We start from the raw sequence: 24,842 nt of genomic DNA, 5'->3' as shown, positions 1-24,842 counted from the left end.
ACTAACAATCAATAAATTGATTATTACTGATACTCCAACAACATCCTGTGTGCCACCATCGAGCAGAGCCTTGGCTGGAACAGCCACAAAAACATGGGCTGAATATCCTGTGGTGAAATCTCCACTTGATTTCCCAAAGTCCTTCCATGGTCTACAATGATAGATTGGAAGTATGATGGAATTATCTCTACCTGGATGAGTGCAACTCCAGAAGCTAAACTACCCTTGTCAAAAAAAACCTGCTTCATTGACCCTCCAATCTCCACACCAAAATATTAATTCCTTCCCCAATTAGGCACACAATATTGAAATGCATGCCATCTAGTAGGTGTACTGTAACAACTTGCCAAGCCTAGCTCCCAAAGTCTTCCACTCCTGCCATTAAGAATTATAAGGGCAGCAATTACATATGTACACGGCTATGTGCAAGTCACAGAATATCCTAAATTAGAAATAAATTAATGCTCCTTTATTATCATCATATCCACATCCTAGGGTACACTGTTGGAGAGCTCTGAGGAAGCACTTTCAGGAGGAAGACTGCAGCAGTGCAAAAGGTAGCTCACCCGTCTTAATCAAGTGGTGGGCAGTTCATGCTAGCCTCATCAGTAGGATGTTCTCATCCTGCATATGAAAGAATATATTCTGGGGAAAGAGCTAAATAGATCAATCCATGTATCAGGTTTACAGGAAGAAGTTTTTTTTTATTAATGTTCAATATCTTGGTCCATTTTTTCTCCTTACAGAAACATCCAATATACTCATTATCACCACAGGCCAGAATTGCAAACATAACTCATACCTTTTACCTGAATGACATCTACAATAATTTGCATGGATCGCTGAATTAATGTAAAGCCATCCTCATATTGAATAAAATGTTGACAAACAAGCAATGCAATGGCATCAACAGTACTAAACAATAAAAGCATGAGCTATGTTTCATGTACAGATTCGGGTGATTAAAAAGTATCCCATTTGGTCTTTCTCACACAATTGTATAAATCATGAAGATGTTGTCTATTAGGAGTTGAAGTAATGAAGAGTCAGCAGTTCCAGTGGGAATTCCTGGATTTTATCATTTACTGCAAATCAAGGGTGGGAAGTTTTTGTTCATTGGCTTTTGACATAAGAGTGCTGCTCTTTCATATCCTTACAGTCATCCTATTGTAATAATCTCATCCTTACAGTCATCCTATTGTAATAATCTCTGAATCAAATTCAATGTTGGCACTGAGCCTATAGAGACCGACGTGCTAGAAGTTTTCAAATGTGGAAGCTCTTACTTGGCAGAGCGCATACTCGCAATAAGCTTTTATTTCAACTTTTTCCAAATTGGTGTGGGTGAGGGAAACAGCAGATCATGTTAAAATTTCTTTATTGGTTAATCATGTAACAGTATTTGTTTTAAAGTGAATAGTGTCATCAATATCACCATTGTTCTGTGTCTCTAAACAGCACATGCTTGTTTGGTGCCCTGGATTTTCTTTCAAATTGGAAAATGCAACCACCATGCTGGGAAAAGCATTACTCTGCATCAGAAAAGACGTGTGGTGAAGTGTGGTTTTGGAAGAAAGGTTGAAGATACAGACCTAAAGTACCAACCACACACACAAATACAAATATCCACAGAAACAGGCGGTCGATAACCATAGCGACATACTTCCAGTCTTCACTGATCTGAAAATCAGAGATAGATGTATGTCAGAACATAATTTGTCAAAATCTTAACACAAATGTGGAAAGGAATTTATTGCTGTGTATATTTTAGAAACATAGAGAACCTACAGCACAATACAGGCCCTTAGGCCCACAAGGTTGTGCCGAACATGTCCCAACCCTAGAAATTACTAGGCTTACCTATAGCCCTCTATTTTGCTAAGCTCCATGTACCTATCCAAAAGACTCTTAAAAGAGCCTATTGCATCCACCTCCACCACCGTTGCTGGCAGCCCATTCCATGCAATCACCACTCTCTGAGTAAAAAACTTACCCCTGACATCTCCTCTGTACCCACTCACCAGCACCTTAAACCTGTGTCCTCTTGTAGCAACCATTTCAGCCCTGGGAAAAAGCCTCTGACTATCCACACGATCAACACCTCGCAACATCTTATACACCTCTATCAGGTCACTTCTCATCCTCCGTTGTTCCGAGGAAAAAGGCCAAGTTCACTCAACCAATCCTCATAAGACAATCCAGGCAATATCCTTGTAAATCTCCTCTGCACCACAGAGTCAACCTGCACATCTGCTTTGAGCGTCCTATGGGCTAGGACCCTAAGATCCCTCTGATACTCCTCACTGCCAAGAGTCTTACCATTAATACTATATTCTGCCATCATATTTGACCTACCAAGATGAACCACTTCACACTTATCCAGGTTGAACTCCATCTGCCACTTCTCAGCCCAGTTTTGCATCCTATCAATCTCCTGCTGTAACCTCTGACAGCCCTCCACACTAGCTACAACACCCCCAACCTTTGTGACATCAGCAAACTTACTAACCCATCCCTTCACGTCCTCATCCAGCTCATTTATGAAAATCACAAAGAGTTTAAGGGTCCCAGAACAGATCCCTGAGGCACTCCACTGGTGACCGACCTCTATGCAGAATATGACCTGTCTACAACCACTCTTTGCCTTCTGTAGGCAAGCCAGTTCTGGATCCACAAAGCAATGTCCCCTTGGATCCCATGCCTCCTTATTTTCTCAATAAGCCTTGCATGGGGTACCTTATGAAATGCCTTGCTGTAATCCACAACATCTACTGATCTTCCTTCATCAATATATTTAGTCACATCCTCAAAAAATTCAATCAGGCTCATAAGGCACAATTTGTCCTTGACAAAGCCAAGCTGATTATTTGTAATCATATTATACCTCCCTATATGTTCATAAATCCTGCCTCTCAGGATCTTCTCCATTAACTTACCAACCACTGAGGTAAGACTCACTGGTCTATAATTTCCTGGTCTATCTCTACTCCCTTTGTTGAATAAAGGAATAACATTCGCAACCCTCCAATTCTCTGGAACCTCTTCCGTCCCTATTGATGATGCAAAGATCATTGCCAGATGCTCAGCAATCTCCTCCCTCACCTCCCACAGTAGCCTGGTGTACATCTCATCTGGGCCCGGCGATTTATCCAGCTTGATGCTTTCCAAAATCTCCAGCACATCCTCTTTCTTAAAATCTACATGCTCAAGCTTTTTAATCTGCTGAAAGTCTTCACTATTATCACCAAGAGTCTTTTCCATGGTGAATACTGAAGTAAAGTATTCATTAAGTACCTCTGCTATTTCCTCCGGTTCCATACACACTTCCCCACTGTCATACTTGACAGGTCCTATTCTTTCACATCTTATCCTCCTGCTCTTCACATACTTGTAGAATTTGGGGTTTTCCTTAATCCTGCCTGCCAAGGCCTTCTCATGGCCCCTTCTGGCTCTCCTAATTTCCTTCTTAAGCTCCTTCCTGTTAGCATAATCTTCTAGATCTCTAACATTACCTAGCTCTTTTGTACACTTTTGATCCCTTTTGTACACTTTTCTTCTTGACCAGATTTATTACAGCCTTTGTACAGCATGGTTCCTGCACCATGCCATAACTTCCCTGTCTCATTTGAACGTACCTATGCAGAAATTCACACACATATTCCCTGAACATTTGCCACATTTCTTCCGTGCTTTTTCCTGAGAACATCTGTTTCCAATGTAAGCTTCCAATTTCCTGCCTGATAGCTTCAGAATTCCCCTTACTCCAGTTGAATGCTTTTCTAACTTGTCTGTTTCTATCTCTCTCCATTGCTATGGTAAAGGAGATAGAATTATGATCACTATCTCCAAAATGTTCTCCTACTGAGAGATGTGATACCTAACCAGGTACATTTCCCAGTACCAAATCAGGTACAGCCTTTTGTAGGTGTATCTACATATTGTGTCAAGAAACCTTCCTGAACACACCTAACAAACTCTACCCCATCTAAACACCTTGCTCTTGGGAGATGCCAATCGATATTTGGGAAATTATAATCTCCCATCACGACAACTCTTATTATTACACCTTTCCAGGATCTGTTTCCCTTTCTGCTCCACAATGTCCTTGTTACTATTGGGCAGCCTATAAAAAACACCCAGTAAAGTTATTGACCCCTTCCTGTTCCTAATCTCCACCCACAGAGACTCTGAAGACAATCCCTCCATGACGTCAACCTTTTCTGCAGCCGTGACACTATCTCTGATCAACAGTGCCACGCCCCCACCTCTTTTGCCTCCCTCCCTGTCCTTCCTGAAACATCTAAAACCCAGCACTTGAAGTAACCATTCCTGCCCCTGAGCCATCCAAGTCTCTGTAATGGCCATCACATCACACCCTCAAGCACTGATCCACACTCTAAGCTCATCCACTTTGTTCACAACACTGCTTGTGTTAAAAATAGTTACATCTCAAACCTTCGGTCTGAGCGCGTCCCTTCTCTATCGCCTGCCTATCCTCCCTCACACTCTGTCTCCTATCTTTCTCTATTTGAGAGCCAGACACCTCTTCCCCAGTCTCTTCAGTTTGGCACCTGAGAACATTTCTATCACATACAAACCTTTGACTTCTGTCCACACAAGCAGTCCTCGCATGACCTTTATCCTCCTCCACTTCACCATCTGCTCTAACACTCTGGTTCCCCCCCCCCCTGCAAATTTTTCCTGTCCTTTTTGAGTGATGTCATCCTTGGGATCTTCCAGTCATATGCATTCCTTCTCTAAAAGTGTCATTAACCTTTCATCTACTTCTTTTAAATCATACGGCATAAAACTCAACAGGTGGCATTCTGAATTTGGGCAAGAGGAAACTTAACAACTTAGCTGAACTTTGTTCCTTTACACTTCCACTGATGCTAAACAGGGAGAAAAATTGAAAGTAACCTGTAATGTATGGGTGAGCAAATATTGGCACAATTTACCCTTGTCTGTAGCCAAACATGCATTCATAGTATTCAAAATACAAATACTTCGGTAGCTATAATTAAGAATATAAAAAGAAGAGAATGCTAGAAATAATGAGCAGGTCAGGGTAGCTTTATGTTAACTTCTGTTTCCATTTTCTCAGTGGCTCCCTGACCTGCTAAGTATTTCCTGTATTTTCCATTACTCTTATACCCAGTTAGAAAAACAGTATTTCAGTTCAAAAGGTAGCCTTAAGAGCTTGCTACTCTAAATTTCCTATAAAATCTATTTTCAGGACAAAATGTCCAAAAACGCTCCATTTATAATCTAGCAAAGACTTTCACAACAGAATTTTCTGCAGTTTCTTCTTCAAAGTTGAAATGACTCCAGAAGGCAACATCCATCATCAAGAATCCCACCATCTAGGACATCCTATCTTATTGCAACACACACAAATGCTGCAAGAACTCAGCAGGTTAGGCAGCATCTATGTTTCGGACTGAGACCCTTCATCAGGACTGGGGAAAAAAGATGAGGAGTAGAGTTAAAAGGTGAGGGGAGGGGTGGAGAAACACAAAGTGATAGGTGAAAGCCGGAGGGGTAAGAGTGAAGTAAAGAGCTGGGAAGTTGATTGGTGAAACAGGGCTGGAAAAGAGGGAATCTAATAGGAGAAGGCAGAAGGCCATGGAAGAAAGAAAAGGGGAGGAGAGCACCAGAGGGAGGTGATGGGCAGGCAAGGAGATAAGGTGAGAGAGAGAAAAAGGGAACAGAGATTGGTGAAGAGGTGGCATTACTGGAAGTTCAAGAAATCAATGTTCATACCATCAGGGTGGAGGCTACCCAGATAGAATATAAGGTGTTGCTCCCCTGTGGCCTCATCATGACAGTAGAACACAGTGTTGCAGAGGCACACACCACCAGGATCAAAAACAACTACTTCCCCTCATCCATTTGGTTCTTGAACCAACTGGCTCAACACAAATCATTGGAGTTTAGCAGCACTGTGACCATATTGATGACTTTGCATTAAAACTTATGTTTTTTGTTATAATTGTTTTCTTCATTGTAAAAATTATGTATAATTTGTTTAATTTATACTTTTCTTGTGAATGATGATTATATGATGCCATGTGCCAATGATGCTGCTGCACATAACATGTAAATACGTGTACTTGTGTAAATGACAATAAATTCAACCTTGACTTTCTTAACTTCTAAGTTTATCATTGCTTGCATGTTAACTTGTTAAAAAAGCACAAGCAACACCATTTAAAAACGCAAACATGAGGAAATCTACAGATGCTGGAAATTCAAGTAACACACACAAAAATGCTGGTGGAACGCAGCAGGCCAGGCAGCACCTACAGGAAGAAACATGGTCGACGTTTTGGGCTGAGACCCTTTGTCAGGACTAACTGAAAGAAAAGATAGTAAGAGATATGAAAGTGGGAGGGGGAGGGGAAGATCTGAAATGATAGGAGAAGACAGGAGGGGGAGGGATGAAGCTAAGAGCTGGAAAGGTGATTGGCAAAAGGGATACACAGCTGGAGAAGGGAAAGGATCATGGGACGGGAGGCCTAGGCAGAAAGAAAGGGGGAGGAGAGCACTAGAGGGAGATGGAGAGCAGGCAAGCAGAGATTGTGAGAGGGCAGAGAGAGAAAAAAGGGGGGGGGGGAGAGAGAGGGAGGAATGAACGAATGAATGAACAAACTAACAAATAAATAAGAGATGGGGTAAAAAGGGAAGGAGGGGCATTAATGGAAGTTAGAGAAATCAATGTTCATGCCATCAGGTTGGAGGCTACCCAGACGGAATATAAGGTGTTCCTCCTACCTGAGTGTAGCTTCATCTTGACAGTAGAGGAGGCCTTGGATAGACATATCAGAATGGGAATGGGATGTGGAATTAAAATGAGTGGCCACTGGGAGATCCTGCTTTCTCTGGCAGACAAAGCGTAGGTGTTCAGCAAAACGGTCTCCCAGTCTGCATCGGGTCTCACCAATATAGAAAAGGCCGCACCCAGAGCACCAGATGCAGTATACCACACCAACAAACTCACAGGTGAAGTGTCGCCTCACCTGGAAGGTATGTCTGGGGCCCTGAATGGTGGTGAGGGAGGAAGTGTAAGGGCAGGTGTAGCACTTGTTCCACTTACAAGGATAAGTGCCAGGAGGGAGATCGCTGGGAAGGGATGGGAGGGACGAATGGATAAGGGAGTCACGTAGGGAGCAATCCCTGTGGAAAGCAGAAAGGGGGGGGAGGGAAAGATGTGCTTGGTAGCGGGATCCCACTGGAGGTGGCAGAAGTTACGGAGAATTATATGTTGGACTTAGAGGCTGGTGGGGTGGTAGGTGAGGACAAGGGAAACCCTATCCCGAGTGGGGTGGCGGGAGGATGGGGTGACAGCAGATGTGCAGGAAATGGGAGAGATGAGTTTAAGAGCATTGTTGATGGTGGGGGAAGGGAAGCCCCTTTGTTTAAAAAAGGAAGACATCTCCTTCATCCTGGAATGAAAAGCCTCATCCTGAGAGTAGATAATAGACAATAGACAGTAGGTGCAGGAGTAACCCATTCAGCCCTTCTAGCCAGCACCGCCATTCACTGTGATCATGGCTGATCATACACAATCAGTAACCCGTTCCTGCCTTCTCCCCATATCCCTTGACCCCGCTATCTATAAGAGCTCCATCTAACTCTCTCTTGACTGCATCCAGAGACTTGGCCTCCACTGCCTTCTGGGGCAGAGAATTCCACATATCCACCACTCTCTGGGTGAAAAAGTTTTTCCGCATCTCTGTTCTAAATAGCCTACCCCTTATTCTTAAACCGTGGCCTCTAGTTCTGGACTCACCCATCAGCAGGAACATGCTTCCTGCCTCCAGCGTGTCCAATCCCTTAATAATCTTATATGTTTCAATCATAATCTTATATGTTTCAATGTGACGGAGACGGAGGAATTGCGAGAAGGGGATGGCATTTTTGCAAGTGACAGGGTGGGAAGAGGAAAAGTCCAAGTAGCTAATAGAGTCCATAGGCTTATAGTAGATATCAGTAGATAAGCCATCTCCAGAGATGGAGACAGAATGATCAAGAAGGGTGAAGAAAGTGTCGAAAAAGGACCAGATAAATTTGAGGGCAGGGTGAAAGTTGGAGGCAAAGTTAATGAAGTCAACGAGTTCAGCATGTGTGCAGGAGGCAGCGCCAATGCAGTCGTCGAAGTAGAGAAGGAAAAGTAGGGGACGGATACCCTTACAGGCTTGCAAGGGTTCCATAAAACCAACAAAAAGGGTGCCCATGGCTACGCCGTTGGTTTGGAGGAAGTGGGAGGAGCCAAAGGAGAAATTATTGAGACTAATTCTGCTAGACAGGGGAGAATGGTGGTAGAGAGGAACTGGCTAGGTCTGGAATCCAAAAAAAAGGTGGAGAGCTTTGAGACCTTCCTGGTGGGGAATGGAGGTATATAGGGGCTGGACATCCATGGTGAAGTTAGGCAGTGGGGGCCAGGAAACTTAAAATCATTAAAAAATTCAAAGCATGAGAAGTGTCACGAACATAGTGGGAAGGGATTGAACAAGGGGGGATAAAACAGTGTCAAGGTATGCAGAAATGAGTTTGTTGGGCAGGAGCAAGCTGAGACAATGGCTCCACCTGGACAGGCAGGTCTGTGGATCTTGGGTAGGAGGTAGAAACGGCAGGTGCGAGGTGTGGGAACTATGAGGTTGGTGGCAGTGGATGGGAGATCCCCAGAGCTGGTAAGGTTGGTGATAGTGTGGGAGACAGTGGCCTGGTGCTCCTTAGTGGGGTCATGATCGAGGGGTAAATAAGAGGAGGTATCAGTGAGTTGTCGCTGTGCCTCGGCAAGGTAGAGGTCAGTACACCAGACTACTACAGCGCCCCCCTTATCAGCGCGTTTTATAGTAAGGTTGGGATTGGTGCGGAGGGAGCGAAGAGCAGACAGTTCGGAAGGAGTGAGGTTGGAATTGGAACAAGGTGTGGTGAAGTTGAAATGGTCGATGTCCCGTCGGCAGTTATTTGAGTATAATAACATAAGACACTATTTGAACATAATCAGGGAAGACACAGCAGTGCAGTAATGAGCAGGTGTAAAACTTCTGAATGAAATGTGAAAGTAAGGCTATCCTTACCACTTAGGTGGGGGGAATAATTATTCCATGGCACCATTTGGAAGAACAAGTAGTTCCTCCTTCTCCATAGGGCACTCACGGTGGAATTATACTCTTGGTTTCTTTTCCCCCTATACTAACTGTTACACTTAATCTCAGGCTCCGGGGGTTCATTTAAGTTTATTGCCACAATGAATTTACAAAATATTCACTGGTTAGAAAGGGCAACTAAGTGGATGCTTATCGATGTAATCTCAGATTATTGTGTGAATTCTGGTCACTGGGATGGGCTTCGGGAGAGAGGAGAAGTGACCTGGCATGGACATTATTATCAGATTGCCAATTCCATGTCGGCTTATCCCTAGTATCAGTATCAGAATCAGAATCAGGCTTACTACCTGGTACCACTGGCATACGTTGTGAAATCTGTTAATTTAGCAGCAACAGCAGTACAATGCAATACATAATATAGGGAAAAATAAATAAATCAATTACAGTAAGTGTGTGTGTGACACCGCTCCTTGAAGATTTCTTACTAGCACAGAGGCTAGTACCCAAGATGGAGCTGATTAATTTTCTGTAGCTTCTTTCAATCCTGTGTTGTAGCCCCCTACCCCCATACCAGACAGTGATGCAGTCTGTCAGAATGCTCTCCCACAGTACATTTGAGTTTCCTAGGTAACAAACCAAATCTCCTCAAATTCCAAATGAAATAAAGTCACTGTCTTGCCTTCTTTATGTCAGTATGTTGGAATCAGGATAGATCTTCAGAGATCTTGACACAGAGGAAGCTGAAATCTCTCACTCTCCCCACTTTTGATCCCTCCATGAGGATTGCTATGTGTCCCCTCGTCCCACCCTTTCTGAAGTCCACAGTTTGCTCTTCGGTTTTCTGCTATTGTTCAAGGTTGTTGCTGTGACACCACTCAACTAACTGGTATATCTTGCTCCTGTACACCCTCTCGTCTCCATCTGAGATTCTGACAATAATGGTTTATCATTAGCAAATTTATAGATGGTATCTGAGTTATGCCTAGCCACACAGTCATGGATATAGAGCGAGTAGAGCAGTGGGCTAAGCACACACCCCTGAGGTTCACCAGTGTTGACTGTCAGCAAGGAGGAGATATTATCACCAACCTACACAGATTGTGGTCATCCGGTTAGGAAGACAAGGATCCAGAGGGAGGTACAGAAGCCCAGGGTTTGTAGCTTTTCAATCAGGCCTGTAGGAATGACGGTGTTCAACAATGAGCTGTAGTCAATGAACAGCATCTTGATATAGGTGTTTGTATTGTCCAGGCAATCTAAGGCCTTGTGAAGAGATTGTGTCTGCTGAAGATCTATTGTGGCAATAGGCAAATTATAGTGGGTCCAGGTCCTTGCTGAGGCAGGAGTTGATTCTGGCCAGGACCAACCTCTCAAAGCACTGCATCACTATAGATGTGGGTGCCTCCTTGATGATAGTTATTAAGGCAGCTAACACTACACTTCTTGGGCACAGATATAATTGTTCCCTTTTTGAAGCTGGTACAAACTTCTGACCATAGCAATGAGAGGTTGAACATGTCCTTGAATACACCTGTCAATTGGTTGACACAAGTTTTCAGAGCCTTACCAGGTACTGCATCAGGGCCTGATGCCTTGCGAAGGTTCACCCTCCTGAAAGCTGGCCTGACATAGGCCTCCAAAACAGAGAACACAAGGTCACCGGGAGCAGCAGGGATCTTCACAGCTGTAGTTATATTCTCGCTATCAAAGCGGGCATAGAAGGCATTGAGCTCATCTGGTGGTGAAAGATTGTTGTCATTCATGCTATTGGGTTTCACTTTGTAGGAACTAATGTCCTGCAAAACCTGTCAGAGTTGATGGGCATCTGACGTCGCCACCAACCTCACTTGGAATTATTTCTTTGCTCTTGAAAAAGCCCTCTGTGAGTCATACCTGGGTCACCAGACTTAAGTGCCACGGTTTTAGCCCTTAACAGACAATAAAGATCCTGTTTCATTCATAGCTTTTGGTTTGGGAACTGTGAATGGCATCACGGCTAAATGGCATCTTCCCTAACATCAGGTTATTAGTGAACTTGACTGATTTCTGTTCCACTCCTCATCACTTTAGCAAGCGTTGTTGGGCTTTGGCCAAACGACCATTGGGTGATCTCATTGTCTCAGTCAAGCATGTGTCTTACCGAGTCCCCCCAAGTCACTAAGTGTTCCTTTGCAGTACTCTGCACAAATAACTGAGAACCTCACACAATGGAAAAGTTTGTTGCAAGTCAAGTAAAGAATAGACTTTTCCAGGAGGCATTTTGCAAAATTAGAAACTGGAGGAATATTGAAAGTCTAGTACAAAATTGTTAAAAGGATGAGCTGGAGAATTCAATGAACTGGGTGCCACAGTAGCATTGCTGTTAGCATGATGCCATTACAGCTCGGGGTGTCGCCCTTTGGTGTTCAATCCTGACATCCGCTGCAAGGAGCCTCTGTACATCCTCTCCGTGGAATGTGTGGACTTTCTCCAGAGATGTACTGGGTAGGTTCATTGGTCATTGTAAAATGTCTTACAATTAGACTAGGGTTAAATCAGGGCTGTCAGGCACTGCAGGATGATGCAGCTCAAAGGGCCAGAAGGGCCTATTCCGCGCTGTATCTCCAAACGAATAATTGGGGATCTGTTTAACTGAGATTCACTAACCTATCCAGCCTAAAATGAATAACGAGAAGTTACTTTAATGAAGTTGAAAATCCCATCAATTATCTTTTCCTGATTGTTCTTTCCATTATTTATCAGCTTGCTATGGAAATTGTGTTTCAGTTAACAAAGAAATGCTGCTTCAGACTCAGGATATTTGCTGACAGATTTAAATGATTCCAGCACTGGTGACTGCTTGATGGTTACAGTGGGCCCCAACATCTGAATCGCACTGCTGTGTTTCACTCCATCTCAGTTTCATCTTAGCCCTGGAAAGTAGGTGAAATATGTCATAATTTGCAGTGATGAGACAAGTTAGTTCTTTTCACTGAGTATGGACCGACTCAAATTGAATTTTTTGCAAGATAGAGCTCCTTTCAGACTTCATTGACAACAATATGGCTCATCTCCAACTGGGATCTGGCTCTGCTCTGACTCCACCAGGAAACCCAGGATATAATCACATTGCTCAAAAGGCAGAGCAGGAGAGACATCAAAGAGACAGTGCATCATTCTCAACATTGATCAGCATGGAGTTGATAAGGTGCAGGAGTCTTTTCAGGGCCATCTTCGACAACTCACGGCTGTTGGTCAGGCCAGAAGATCACCTGAGACACAAATTCTTGACATGAGAGTAGGAAATGAGACTGGCAGGACATTCACCTGTTCAGGGTCTGGAATAGCCACCTCTGGCTGAATAAGGAGGGACCCTCACAGTCCAGACCACTAGTGGGCAAGATGCCCACCCTCTGGCCTTTCCACAACTGGAATTTCAAGGCCAATGTGTGATCACTCTAGCACATCTTACTTATTGTAAACTCTTGCTAACTATCTGATAAATATTTTTTAAAAAGCTTGAAAGGGCATAGATGCCATGTAAATCCTGCTTTTCAGTCCAGTGAAAGGGAAATAGGACAACATTAGGAGCCTACTGCTTCGAGTTACCTCAAAGAGAAAACTAAAGATGAAGGGGACATGAAAGGAGCCAATGAAATATTAATGTTTTGCTACCAGAGGACTGGTGGAAATCTGCACTTTAAACCTGAGCTCAAACAGGGTGGAAAGCTGCACAATAAATTCTACCAGCTAATTAACCTCTTGCTGAGTCAACACTACAAAGCAATCCATTATCACTGAGCAGCCTGTAGATTTCACCCTGTGTACACTGAACAGTCTAATATTCCAATTGACATGCTCCCGTGTTGTCAACAGCAAATGCCAGCACTGGTTCAATCTGAAGCAATTACAAAAATCTTCCAAAAATTATAGGCCGTTAGTTAGCCGGATAGAAATCATGAAGCTAGGTGAAAATGTGAAAAGAACAGAAAAATGAATGATCCAGGTCACCTAAAAATAAAATTTGATAAGATAAATTAGGAACAACACCTTATATACCGGCTGGGTATCCTCCAACCTGATGGCATGAACATTGACTACTCTAACTTCTGTTAATGCCCCTCCTCCCCTTCTTACCCCATCCCTAACATATTTAGCTGCTTGTTTTTTTCTCTCTCTCTGCCCATCACTCTGCCTGTTCTCCATCTCCCTCTGGTGCTCCCCTCCCCCTGTCTTTCTCCCGAGGCCTCCTGTCCCATGATCCTTTCCCTTCTCCAGCTCTGTATCACTTTCACCAATCACCTTTCCAGCTCTTAGCTGCATCCCACCCCCTCTGGTCTTCTCCTATCATTTCGCATTTCCCCCTCCCCCTCCTACTTTCAAATCTCTTAGTATCTTTCCTTTCGGTTAGTCCTGACGAAGGGTCTCGGCCCGAAACGTCGACAGTTCTTCTCCTATAGATGCTGCCTGGCCTGCTGTGTTCTGCCAGCATTTTGTGTATGTAATTTGATCTTCTCATCAGCTTGATCCTGAAAGGAAATGTTGGTGAGTAAATGGCTGCCTCACTTAGTAGGTCACCACTACTCACTCACTATATCCTTCAATAAACTGGAGTTAGGCTTTTGACATACGGTAAAAAGTGACTAAAGATTTTAGGTTTATCAAAGTTGACATGCTGCCTTGTGTGAAGTAAACAGCCACTTGTATTCTTTCCTTATGATGTATGATATGCTGGAGGAGGAGGGTGACATTTAGATCCCTGCACTCTATAGGGCTTCTCTCTGTCTACAAATTGTCCTTCACAGTTCTCTTCATCCAGGACCATCTACTTCCCAAACTAACCCCAAGGTTTGCTTTAAGGTTTCTGCTATAGAGTGAACAGTGCAAGATTCCCTTTAGAAGATGAGGACAAGCTTCCTTCAGTGGCTCATTTCTCTGTTTCTGTTTCTTTGCTAGCTCTCTTTATAATTTGTAGCTGTCTATTGCTGGTTCCACAGTAATTCCCAATTTTCTGATCTTTCCTTCAATTTTCTTCCACCTTGAACTTCTTGGACACAGTAGTGCATAACTCTCATCAAACTCGTCTTTCTCTTTGGAATGTAGCTTTGCAGAGAACCACCAGGAAACTATAGGTTTCCTGACCTATTTGTCACTGATTTACCCTTTAATCTATTTTTCCAGTCCATATTAGACAACTCCATTATTCTTGCCTTTATTTAACTTTAAGACATTAGTTTCATAATCAAATTTTGCACCTTCAATCTGAATTTGAAGTGCTGCACTCTTTTCAAGGCATCCTTTACTGTGATTATTATTAAATCCAATTTCATTACACAACCTAGAAATCATCTTGAATATACCTTAAGAACTTCTCATCAAGGTTATCCTTGTCAATTTGATTTGTCTGATTAATATGATGATTCAAAGCATCCATAATTATGACTGTACCTTTCGTACAAGCCCCATTTATGTCTTGTTTTGCACTTTATACTACAGAGTAGGTACTGTTAGCATGCCCACCAGTGACTTATTGTTCTTACTGATTTTTTTTACCTCTACCCAAAATAATTCTATATCATTCCTGACCGCTGCAATAATGTCATTGCTTACTTTAAACTGAGCCTTTATACTTCATTTTCTTCTGTGAGGTAAAGGGGGAATACAAGAATGTGTGATAAAGGTTGAGGAAAAACAAAAGGATTGAGAGAGTCCATGTGTATAAAATAGATCATGCAGATGGACTGAAAATTAGAATGCTAAATCCAGCAGGAACACAAGCAATTTCAGGAAAGTTTCTTTCTGAGAAGTCAGATTGTTTTGCACTATCAACTTGTCACGGGGTCCTGAACCGACCCTATGAACTGTGCTCTTAAAAAGAGAGAGGGAGGTGTCCAACACAGAGACCTTGTTATTAAGCGAGAGGGATGCGAAGAATGCTCGGAAGATTGATGTTTTGGTTTCTTGGCAGTTTGTTTACATTTCCACAAGGACACTGCCTGCTTGTAAAGTTCTTACAGAGAGAGCAGGGCAGAGCAGTTCGATGGACAGCTGGTGTTCAGCATGCTGGAATAAATACCAGGTCAGCTGCTGGACCCCGACAGACACAGACACACAAGGTTTTGGACACTGGATGAGCTCGTTGTGCCCACAGGAAGGTGGGTTTTTGGAGGATCGATCAGGAGAATCGATCAGCGTCTCTCGCAGTGCAGAAAAGGTGTGTCCGGTGGGGAGTTATTGGTGTGTCCAACCCTGGCCTGGGTTGATAACTTTACCACAGAAGAACGGTTGCCTTGGTTATGGTCACAGTCGGTGACTTTAAAAGGATTTCGGAGGACAATGGGAAGATCGACGGCACCAGCTCACCTGAAGACCTACACATCTCTCTCTCTCTCTCTCTCTCTCTCTCCCTCTCTCTCTCCCTCCCTCTCTCTCTCTCTCTCTCCCTCCCTCTCTCTCTCTCCCCCCTCTCTCTCTCGCTCTCTCTCTCTCCCCCTCTCCCTCTCTCTCTCTCTCTCTCTCTCTCCCCCTCTCTCTCCCCCCCTCTCTCTCTCTCTCCCTCCCTCTCTCTCTCTCTCCCCCCTCTCTCACTTGCTCTCTCTCTCTCCCCTCTCTCTCTCTCTCTCTCTCTCTCTCTCTCTCTCTCTCTCTCTCTCTCTCTCTCTCTCTCTCTCTCTCTCACTCTCACTCTCACTCTACTTAATACCACAAACTGAACTCAACTTTACAGCATTGTAAGACTGTATTCATTTACCCCTTAGCTTGAAGAAACTTGGTATTTCTATTTCCACACTTATATATATCTATAATCATTGCTAACTTGTTTGATATATCTGCATTTATATTACTGTATTGTGTAGTTACTAATAAACACTATTAGTTATTAGCAATACCAGATTCCAAAGTATTCTCCATTTCTGCTGGTTCTTTAACTCGTCATGGGGTACGTGACAAAAATTGGGGCCTGTGTCCCGGATATGAACAAATTGGTTGGGTGAGGCTTGTTTGAATTGATTGGAGACAATCCCTTTTGATTTGGTTGTGTGGAGTAACAGCAGAAACGGATGTTGATTTTCTGGCAATGCCATATCCTGCGGGCTTAAAGAAAGCTAAGAAAGATGAGCTGTGGGAGGTTGTTACTGCATTGAAACTTAGGAAGGCACAGAAGGGTATGACGAAGGTGGAACTCCAAAGAATAATAGTGGAACACTATGTTTCTATGAAGCAATTTCGTGAGGAGGAGTTAAAACTGTTTCCTTTAGGTAAAGAGAAGCTCCAGTTGCAACTGGAACAAGTGAAGCTAGAGAGACTGAAATTAGAGAGGGAAGAAGCAGAAAAACAGAGAGAAAAGGCAGAAAAACAGAGACAGTTTGAGAGGGAGATGTGGCAGTGACAGGATCAAGCGTCAGGTAGGAGTAACGAACTGGTGGTACCATTTAATATAGGCCAAGAAATTGAATTAATACCGCCTTTTGATGAAGCTGAGGTCCACCAGTATTTCCCACACTTTGAAAAGCTGGCCGGGATTCGACAATGGCCGAGGGATAAGTGGGCTATCGTGTTACAAAGTGTGTTGAAGGGGAAGGCTCAGCAGGCGTATTTTGCCCTGACCACTGAACAGTCAAGGAATTATGGTACAGTGAAAGATGCAGTGCATAAAGTCCATAAGTTGGTTCCGGAGGTGGAGAGACAAATGTTCAGAGATTTGAGGAAGCCTTGGAACCAAATGTATGTGGAGTTTGCCCAAGAGAAAAGCGTGTACTTTGATCGCTGGTGTACCTCAAAAGGGGCAAGTGAGAATTTTGACAAACTGAAAGAGATGATATTGATTGCATCCCTGAATGTATGAGGACGTACTTAGATGAGAAAGCGGCAGAGACATTGTCAGAGACTGCTAAGTTAGCAGACAAGTATGCTTTAACCCACAAGGTAAAGTTTCTCCCGAGCAAGAGCTATCAAAGGGGTAGCAGGGATAACAGAGATAGCCCACCGGCTAAGCCAAAGAGTAAGAACATAGAACATAGAACGTAGAACAGTACAGCACATTACAGACCCTTCAGCCCACAATGTTGTGCCGACCCTCAAACCCTGCTTCCCATATAACCCCCCACCTTAAATTCCTCCATATACCTGTCTAGTAGTCTCTTAAACTTCACTAGTGTATCTGCCTCCACCACTCAGGCAGTGCATTCCACACACCAACCGCTCTCTGAGTGAAAAACCTTCCTCTAATATCCCCCTTGAACTTTCCTCCCCTTAAAGCCATGTCCTCCCTGACAAACAGTTATCCACCACTACTCCCTGGCATCTCCCATCCAGCCACTGTTGAATCCATGTTTACTACTTCAATATTAATCCTAACGATTGAACCTTTCTAACTAACCTTCTGTGTGGAACCTTGTCAAAGGCCTTACTGAAGTCCATATAGACAACATCCGCTGCTTTACCCTCATCAACTTTCCTAGTAATTTCTTCAAAAAATTCAATAACATTTGTCAAACATGACCTTCCACACACAAATCCATGTTGACTGCTCCTAATCAGACCCTGTCTATCCAGATAATTATATATAGCATCTCTAAGAATACTTTCCATTAATTTACCCACCATTGACGTCAAACATACAGGCTGATAATTGCTAGGTTTACTCTTAGAAACCTTTTTAAACAATGGAACTACATGAGCAATACGCCAATCCTCTGGCACCATCCCTGGTTTTAATGACATTTGAAATATTTCTGTCAAAGCCCCTGCTATTTCTACACTAATTTCCCTCAAGGTCCTAGGGAATATCCTGTCAGCACCCAGTGACTTGCCCACTTTTATATTCTTTAAAAGCTCCAGTAGTTCCTCTTCTTTAATCACCATAGTTTCCATAACTACCCTACTTGTTTCCCTTACATATGCATATTCAAAATTTAAGAATATGAGGTGGATTGAAGTATTAATAACAGCAGTAGTTAGAGAGATCTTTGGATCATATCACAGTATGGAAGTAAAATGGCTAGGTAGGGTTAATGTGGCAGAGAGTAGAAAGCATTGGTGGTGAATAGTAATTGTGGGGGAAGTGAGGGATTAAAACAAGGTCATATTGTAATAGAGGCTTTTAATCTACTGACAGAGTGGACAAATCATATTAGCACCCACAATGTAAAGGATTAATTCATGGAAAAACACTCAAGGAGTTATTCAGCCAGAAATTTGATAACTTGTGTGGTCCTGATCGTCTACATGTCCAGAATTTTGACAGCTGTTAACACAGAGTAGTTGGATGCAATAGTTATCATGTTCAAAGCCATGCTTGATTTTTACAGGGTATACATGTAACCCCACTATTTAACAACAGACAGAGAGGGGTGACAGGAAATTATCAAACTGCTGTCCCTACTTCAGTAGTTTGGAATATGTTAGCATCCGTAAAAAAGGACGTGACATCTATAAAAAATAATAAACAGATTGTGCAGACACAATATGGACAAGTGAAGGCAAAACCTGTTTTTTGGCTATCTAGGGAAGTTTTCTTGAGGATGTCTCCAGTAGAGCAGAGGTGGGGGGGTTCCAGTCAATGCGATGTATTTGGACTTTTAGGAGACTTTCCGTCAGCTTCCACACAGATGATTGGCGAACAAGGTTAGAGCTTGAGATAGCTGGGTTATATACGAGAGTGGCTTGATAATTAGTTAATGAATGAAAGAAAGGAATGAGAAGGAATAAAGAGGGCTTTCCCTTCCAGGTGATGAATACTGGGTTATATACGAGAGTGGCTTGATAAGTAGTTAATGAATGAAAGAAAGGAATGAGAAGGAATAAAGGGGGCTTTCCTTTCCAGGTGATGAATACTGGGCAGTGCAGGGGTCTCAACTACTCATACTCATAAAGGGAATTTAGCTGCATAGGCCGAATGCGACATTTCTGATTATGCGAATGACACAAATATACAGTAAGTGGGAATGACGAGAAAACAAAGAGACTTCAAGGGATTATCAAAAGAAAGGTGAGTGGACAATATAGCAGATAATTGAAACATTGACATGCATGGCTACTTAATCAGAGTATGTTTGTTGTCTTCTGCTGCTGTAGTACAATAGTTCCCCTTAATATCAGAGAATGTATACAATATATCCTAAATACAATATAGCCTCTTGACTGCATGGTTCAGAAATGCTTTTCTGCACACTACTGTTGTAATATGAGGTTATTTACCTCCCCGTCAGTTTCAACCTGTCTAGTCACTCTCCCTTGAAGTCTTTCATTAACAAAGCATTTTCAACTACAGAACTGACACTTACTGGACAATCTTTGTTTTCTATATCATTCTCTGTAAATTGTAGAAACTGTTGTGCATGAAAAAGAAAATCCCAGAAGATCAGCAGTTTCTGAGATACTCAAGCCATTCCATTAGATCACATTTCTTCCCTATTCTGATGTATGGACAGAACAACAACTGAACCTCTTGACCATGTCTGCATGCTCTTCATACATTAAAGTGCTGTCACATGATTGGCTGTTTAGATATTTGTATTAATGAACAGGGGTACAGGTGTACCTAGTAAAATGGTCACTTTATTCATATTCACTGTTAAAAGCAGATATGCTAAATATTTCTGAAGGATACACTGAGTAAAAGCTGATGTTCAAAGGAACACATGAGCCCTTGTACATTATTTACTGAAAGATAACATGCAGCTAAAGCAGGTGTTTAGGATGACAAATGACATACTGGCACTAAATGACTACGGGAGTAAAGATGTCTCACCACAATTATATGGGGCTTTGGTGTGACTATACATGAAGTATACTGGACAGTTTTAATCTCATTACTATACCTGCTACAGAGAATGTATAGAAATGATTCACCAGACTACTCCAGCAGGAATCAATGTCATCACCATTTGTCCTGGGGTTTAACAGGTTTTTTGGGAAGGAGGATGAGGATTTTCTACCACAGATCAGGCAGATATGTGAAAGGACACACATAAATTGCTGGAGGAACTCAGCAGGCTAGGCAACATCAATGGAAAAGACAGATAGACAGACAGACAGACAGACAGACATACTTTATTGATCCCAAGGGAAATTGGGTTTCGTCATAGTCGCAGCAACCAAGAATAGTGTAGAAATATAGCAATATAAAACCATAAATAATTAAATAATAATAAGTAAATAATGCCAAGTGGAAATTAGTCCAGGACCAGTCTATTGGTTCAGGGTATCTGACACTCCGAGGGAGGAGTTGTAAAGTTTGATGGCCACAGGCAGGAATGACTTCCTATGACACTCAGTGTTGCATCTCGGTGGAATGAGTCTCTGGTTAAATGTACTCCTGTGCCTAACCAGTACATTTATGGAGTGGATGGGAGACATTGTCCAAGATGGCGTGCAACTTGGACAGCATCCTCTTTTCAGACACCACCGTCAGAGAGTCCAGTTCCACCCCCACAACATCACTGGCCTTACAAATGAGTTTGTTGATTCTGTTGGTGTCTGCTACCCTCAGCCTGCTACCCCAGCACACAACAGCAAACATGATAGCACTGGCCACCACAGACTCGTAGAACATCCTCAGCATCATCCAGCAGATGTTAAAGAACCTCAGTCTCCCCAGGAAGTAGAAACGGCTCTGACCCTTCTTGTAGACAGCCTCAGTGTTCTTTGACCAGTCCAGTTTATTGTCAATTCATATCCCCAGGTATTTGTAATCCTCCACCATGTCCACACTGACCCCTTGGATGGAAATAGGGGTCACCGGTGCCTTAGCCCTCCTCAGGTCTACCACCAGCTCCTTAGTCTTTTTAACGTTAAGCTGCAGATGATTCTGCTCACACCATGTGACAAAGTTTCTCACCGTAGCCCTGTACCAACTATGGCAGAGTCATCAGAAAACTTCTGAAGATGGCAAGACTCTGTGCAGAAGTTGAAGTCTGAGGTGTAGATGGTGAAGAGAAAGGGAGACAGGACAGTCCCCTGTGGAGCCCCAGTGCTGCTGACCACTCTGTCTGACACACAGTGTTGTAAGCGCACGTACTGTGGTCTGCCAGTCAGGTAATCAATAATCCATGACACCAGGGAAGCATCCACCTGCATCACTGTCAGCTTCTCACCCAGCAGAGCAGGGCGGATGGTGTTGAACACATTGGAGAAGTCAAAAATCATGACCCTCACAGTGCTCGCCGGCTTGTCCAGGTGGGCGTAGACATGGTTCAGCAGGTAGATGTTTCGGGCTGAGACCCTTCATCATGAGACCTGCTGAAGGGTCTCGGCCTGAAATGTCGACTGTACTCTTTTCCATAGATACTGCCTGGCCTGCTGAGTTTCTCCAACATTTTGTGTGTGTTGCTTGGATTTCCAGCATCTGCAGATTTTCTTTTGCTTCAGATGCGTGCAAGATCCACTTCTTGGTGCTACTGCCTGACAAACCTCCAACAGAGGTCTGATCTGTTCCTGGATTTGTCAATATACATGGGCAGGGCTAGCAGGCTGGCACAGTAGGGGTAGTAGAGGATGTGGGGGGCTTTGGGAAGCTCGTCCTCACTTCATAGGAGCAGACAGACTCAGAATTTGATTGTTTTTGTGCAAGTCTCAATGCTATGAAGTAGGGTAAAAGGAGTAGAAAAAGCAAGGATTGTGTTCTAACAGATTAATTTACTTTCTAATATGAGTATAAGATGTGATCAATTGACTCAGAAGCGGAATTTTTATTAGATGTAGAATAGAGAAGGAAGGGTTATTCATAAACTCTCTCTTCTCAGTTGATTTGAGAGAATAATTGCCTTCATCCATAACAAGGACAAGGTGGGTGGCAAACTTTGTGTTCACTAATGCTGATGGAGTTCATAGAGTCATCCATCATGGAAACAGGTCATTTATCTCAGAGTTCCTGCTGACCATTAACAACCCATTTACATTCATCACACTGGATTCAACCCGTATTGTCCGCAGCTTCCTTGAGATTTTAGCTCACACACTGGAGCCCTTTTGCAGTAGCAAATCAACCTACCAGCCTGCATACATTTGGGATGTGGGAAGAAACTGAAACACCCACGATATTTCAGTGACAACATGCAAGTTACACACAGACAACAGCAGAAGTCATGATTAGTGATGTCAGAGGGAAAGCTGATATAGACTTTGATGGGAGATGACTGCTGAGTGGTTGAGACCAGGCAGTTAGATGAAGCAGAACAGAGGATGGACTTAATAGCGTGGATTAGTTAAGCATTTCTCTTAATTGATTTGGAAGGATGGGAAGATGTGTTCCAATTTGCTAGCAAAGGCTTGTGGTGGAATTCTGATTTCACAGTGGTCTGCTGAAGCATGTAAGTTTATGTTTAAGTAAGCTTATCTCAGTAAGGTGAGTGCTGGGTGGCCTCATTTCTGTTGAGGGCAAAACAATCTTCTGCTTTTTTTTAATGAGCTTTCAGCAGCATGGTAAACTGTATTGATCGTTATGTGCTGGAAGAAATTACTTTTTAAGTTAACACAGGACAACAATACATTGGTAAAGCATGTTTGCTCTGTATGCGGCAACCATTATGTCTTGGGCAGAGGGAAAGCTGATAGAGGTTCGAGTACATTTCTTAGCTTTCTTTAGTTCTGAAGGGTTCAAATAAAGTGAATTGGAAAAGATGAGTATTTCTGCATGGGGAATCAATGCACAATTGTTTTAAAGAGAGAAAAATGATATACAAAGGGCATTTTGCGCACAGAGGGTGGTAGTGCATGAAATGTTCTGCCATTACCTGATGCAGCTGCAAAGCCAGAGACAAACAGCATGAAAACAGCACTTTAACCCAACTGGTCCATCCAATCAGGATGTCAATCCAAACTAGTCTCTTTTGCCTGCATTTGGTCATTATACTTCTAAACATGTACCTGCCCAATCATACTTGAAAAGTTGCCTTTGTACTTATCCCAACCACCTTATCTAACTACTCATTTCATATGCATACCATCATCTGTGCATAAAAAAGTTGCACTTCTATTTCCTATGAAAACTTCCCCTCTCAGCTTAAACCTGTGCCCACTACTTCTTGGTCCCCCAATCCTGGAAAAAAGACTGACAGCATTTACCCTATCTCTGTCCTTACGACTTTATTAATCCTGCAGTCTCCTGTGCTAAAAGGGGGGAAAAAAAATTCGCCTGTCTCAAAATCTCCCTATAATTCAGTTCCTCAAGTCCTGGCAGCACCCTTCGAATTTCTTCTGCACTCTATCCATTTAATAACATCTTTCCTTTAGCAGGGTGAACAAAACTGAACATAATACTCCTCAATACTTAAAGTGTAGCTTCATAGATTTTTGTATGACTGTAACATCAGCTCCAAATGTCCATGCTGAATGCCTTGACTGATAAAGGCCAGTATGTCAAAAACCTTCTTCATCATCCTGTACATCTGTGACTCCAACTTCAGAGAACTCTGTCCCTGATTTCCAAGGTCACTGTGTTATACAACAGTCCAGAGAGACCTGCCATTAATTGTGAAGAGTCTTATCCTCATATGACATTCCAAAATGCAACACCTTACACTTATCTGAATTAAACTCCATTTGGCATTCCTTGGTCCTCATACAGATAGTCAAGATTCCCCTGTTGTTTTTGATTAGCTTCTTCACTCTCTATGATACTATCAATTTAGAACATAGAACACAGAATAGTACAGCACATTACAGGCCCTTCGGCCCACAATGTTGTGCCGACCCTCACACTCTGCCTCCCATATAACCCCCCACCTTGAATTCCTCCATATACCTGTCTAGTAGTCTCTTAAAATTTCACTGGTGTATCTGCCTCCACCACTGGCTCAGGCAGTGCATTCCACGCACCAAACACTCTCTGAGTGAAAAACCTTCCTCTGATATCCCCTTGAACTTCCCTCCCCTTACCTTAAAGCCATGTCCTCTTGTACTGAGCAGTAGTGCCCTGGGGAAGAGGTGCTGGCTGTCCACCCTGTCATTTTGTGTTATTTGCAAAGTTATTAACCATGCCTTGTAAATTCTCATCCAAATCTTAACCACACCTTGATTCGCATGAGACAACAATGGGTCCAGCACCAACCACTGAGCACGCCACTAAACACAGACTTCTATTCTGAGAAACAATTTTCCGCCATCATTCTCTGCTGCTTGCCATCATAGCCAGTTGTGTATCCAGTTAACCAGCTCTTCCTGCATTCCATGTAATCTAATATTTCAGAGCAGCTTACCACGTGGAACCTTAGCAAACGCCTTAGTCAAGTCCTTGAAAGATCATGTCTAACACTTCATTAACCTTCCGAGTTTCTTTATCAAAAAACTCAATCGTTCATAAGATATGATTTTCCATGCACAATGCCATGCTGGCTACCCAAAATCAACTTCTGTCTTTCCAGATATACATATAATTTACCCCTTCATAATCTTCTCCAGTAACTTACCTACCACAAATGTTAAACTTGCTGGTCTATAATCCCAAGGCATTTCTTTGCAGCCCTTCTTAAATGTTGTACAACATTCTCTACCCTCCAGTTTCCCAGCACTTCACTTGGGGCTAACAATGATGTAAACATCTCAACCAGGGCTGCTGTAATTAATTTCCATGGAGATTTGTCTACCATCATATATTTTAAGATACCCAGCACCTCCTCTTCTGCAATACATGAGTGGTGATAGACAAGTTAGTGGCCTAAGGTAGAAGGAGTCAACTTTAGAAAATTTAGCACATTTACTTTTAAACACAGTCCCCTCCTACATGTACACACTTAGTCCAGCGGT

At 42.9% G+C, this 24,842-nt stretch overlaps 1 protein-coding gene across 1 annotated transcript in view; it reads right to left on the bottom strand.

Moving 5' to 3' along the window:
• Positions 1-778: 778 nt before the first annotated feature.
• LOC132396346 (neuronal acetylcholine receptor subunit beta-2-like) overlaps positions 779-24,842 on the bottom strand; it is a 62,741-nt gene continuing 38,677 nt past the window's right edge. Inside the window, exon 6 of the mRNA XM_059973860.1 lies at positions 779-1,680. Coding sequence (XP_059829843.1) covers positions 1,528-1,680 — 153 coding nt within the window. The 3' untranslated portion in view covers positions 779-1,527. The remainder of the gene's footprint in view (positions 1,681-24,842) is intronic.

The sequence above is a fragment of the Hypanus sabinus genome, chromosome 7 (assembly GCF_030144855.1).
Source record: "Hypanus sabinus isolate sHypSab1 chromosome 7, sHypSab1.hap1, whole genome shotgun sequence".
In the NCBI taxonomy this organism is placed as follows: Eukaryota; Metazoa; Chordata; class Chondrichthyes; order Myliobatiformes; family Dasyatidae; genus Hypanus; species Hypanus sabinus.
This window is presented reverse-complemented; position numbering and strand designations above follow the sequence as displayed.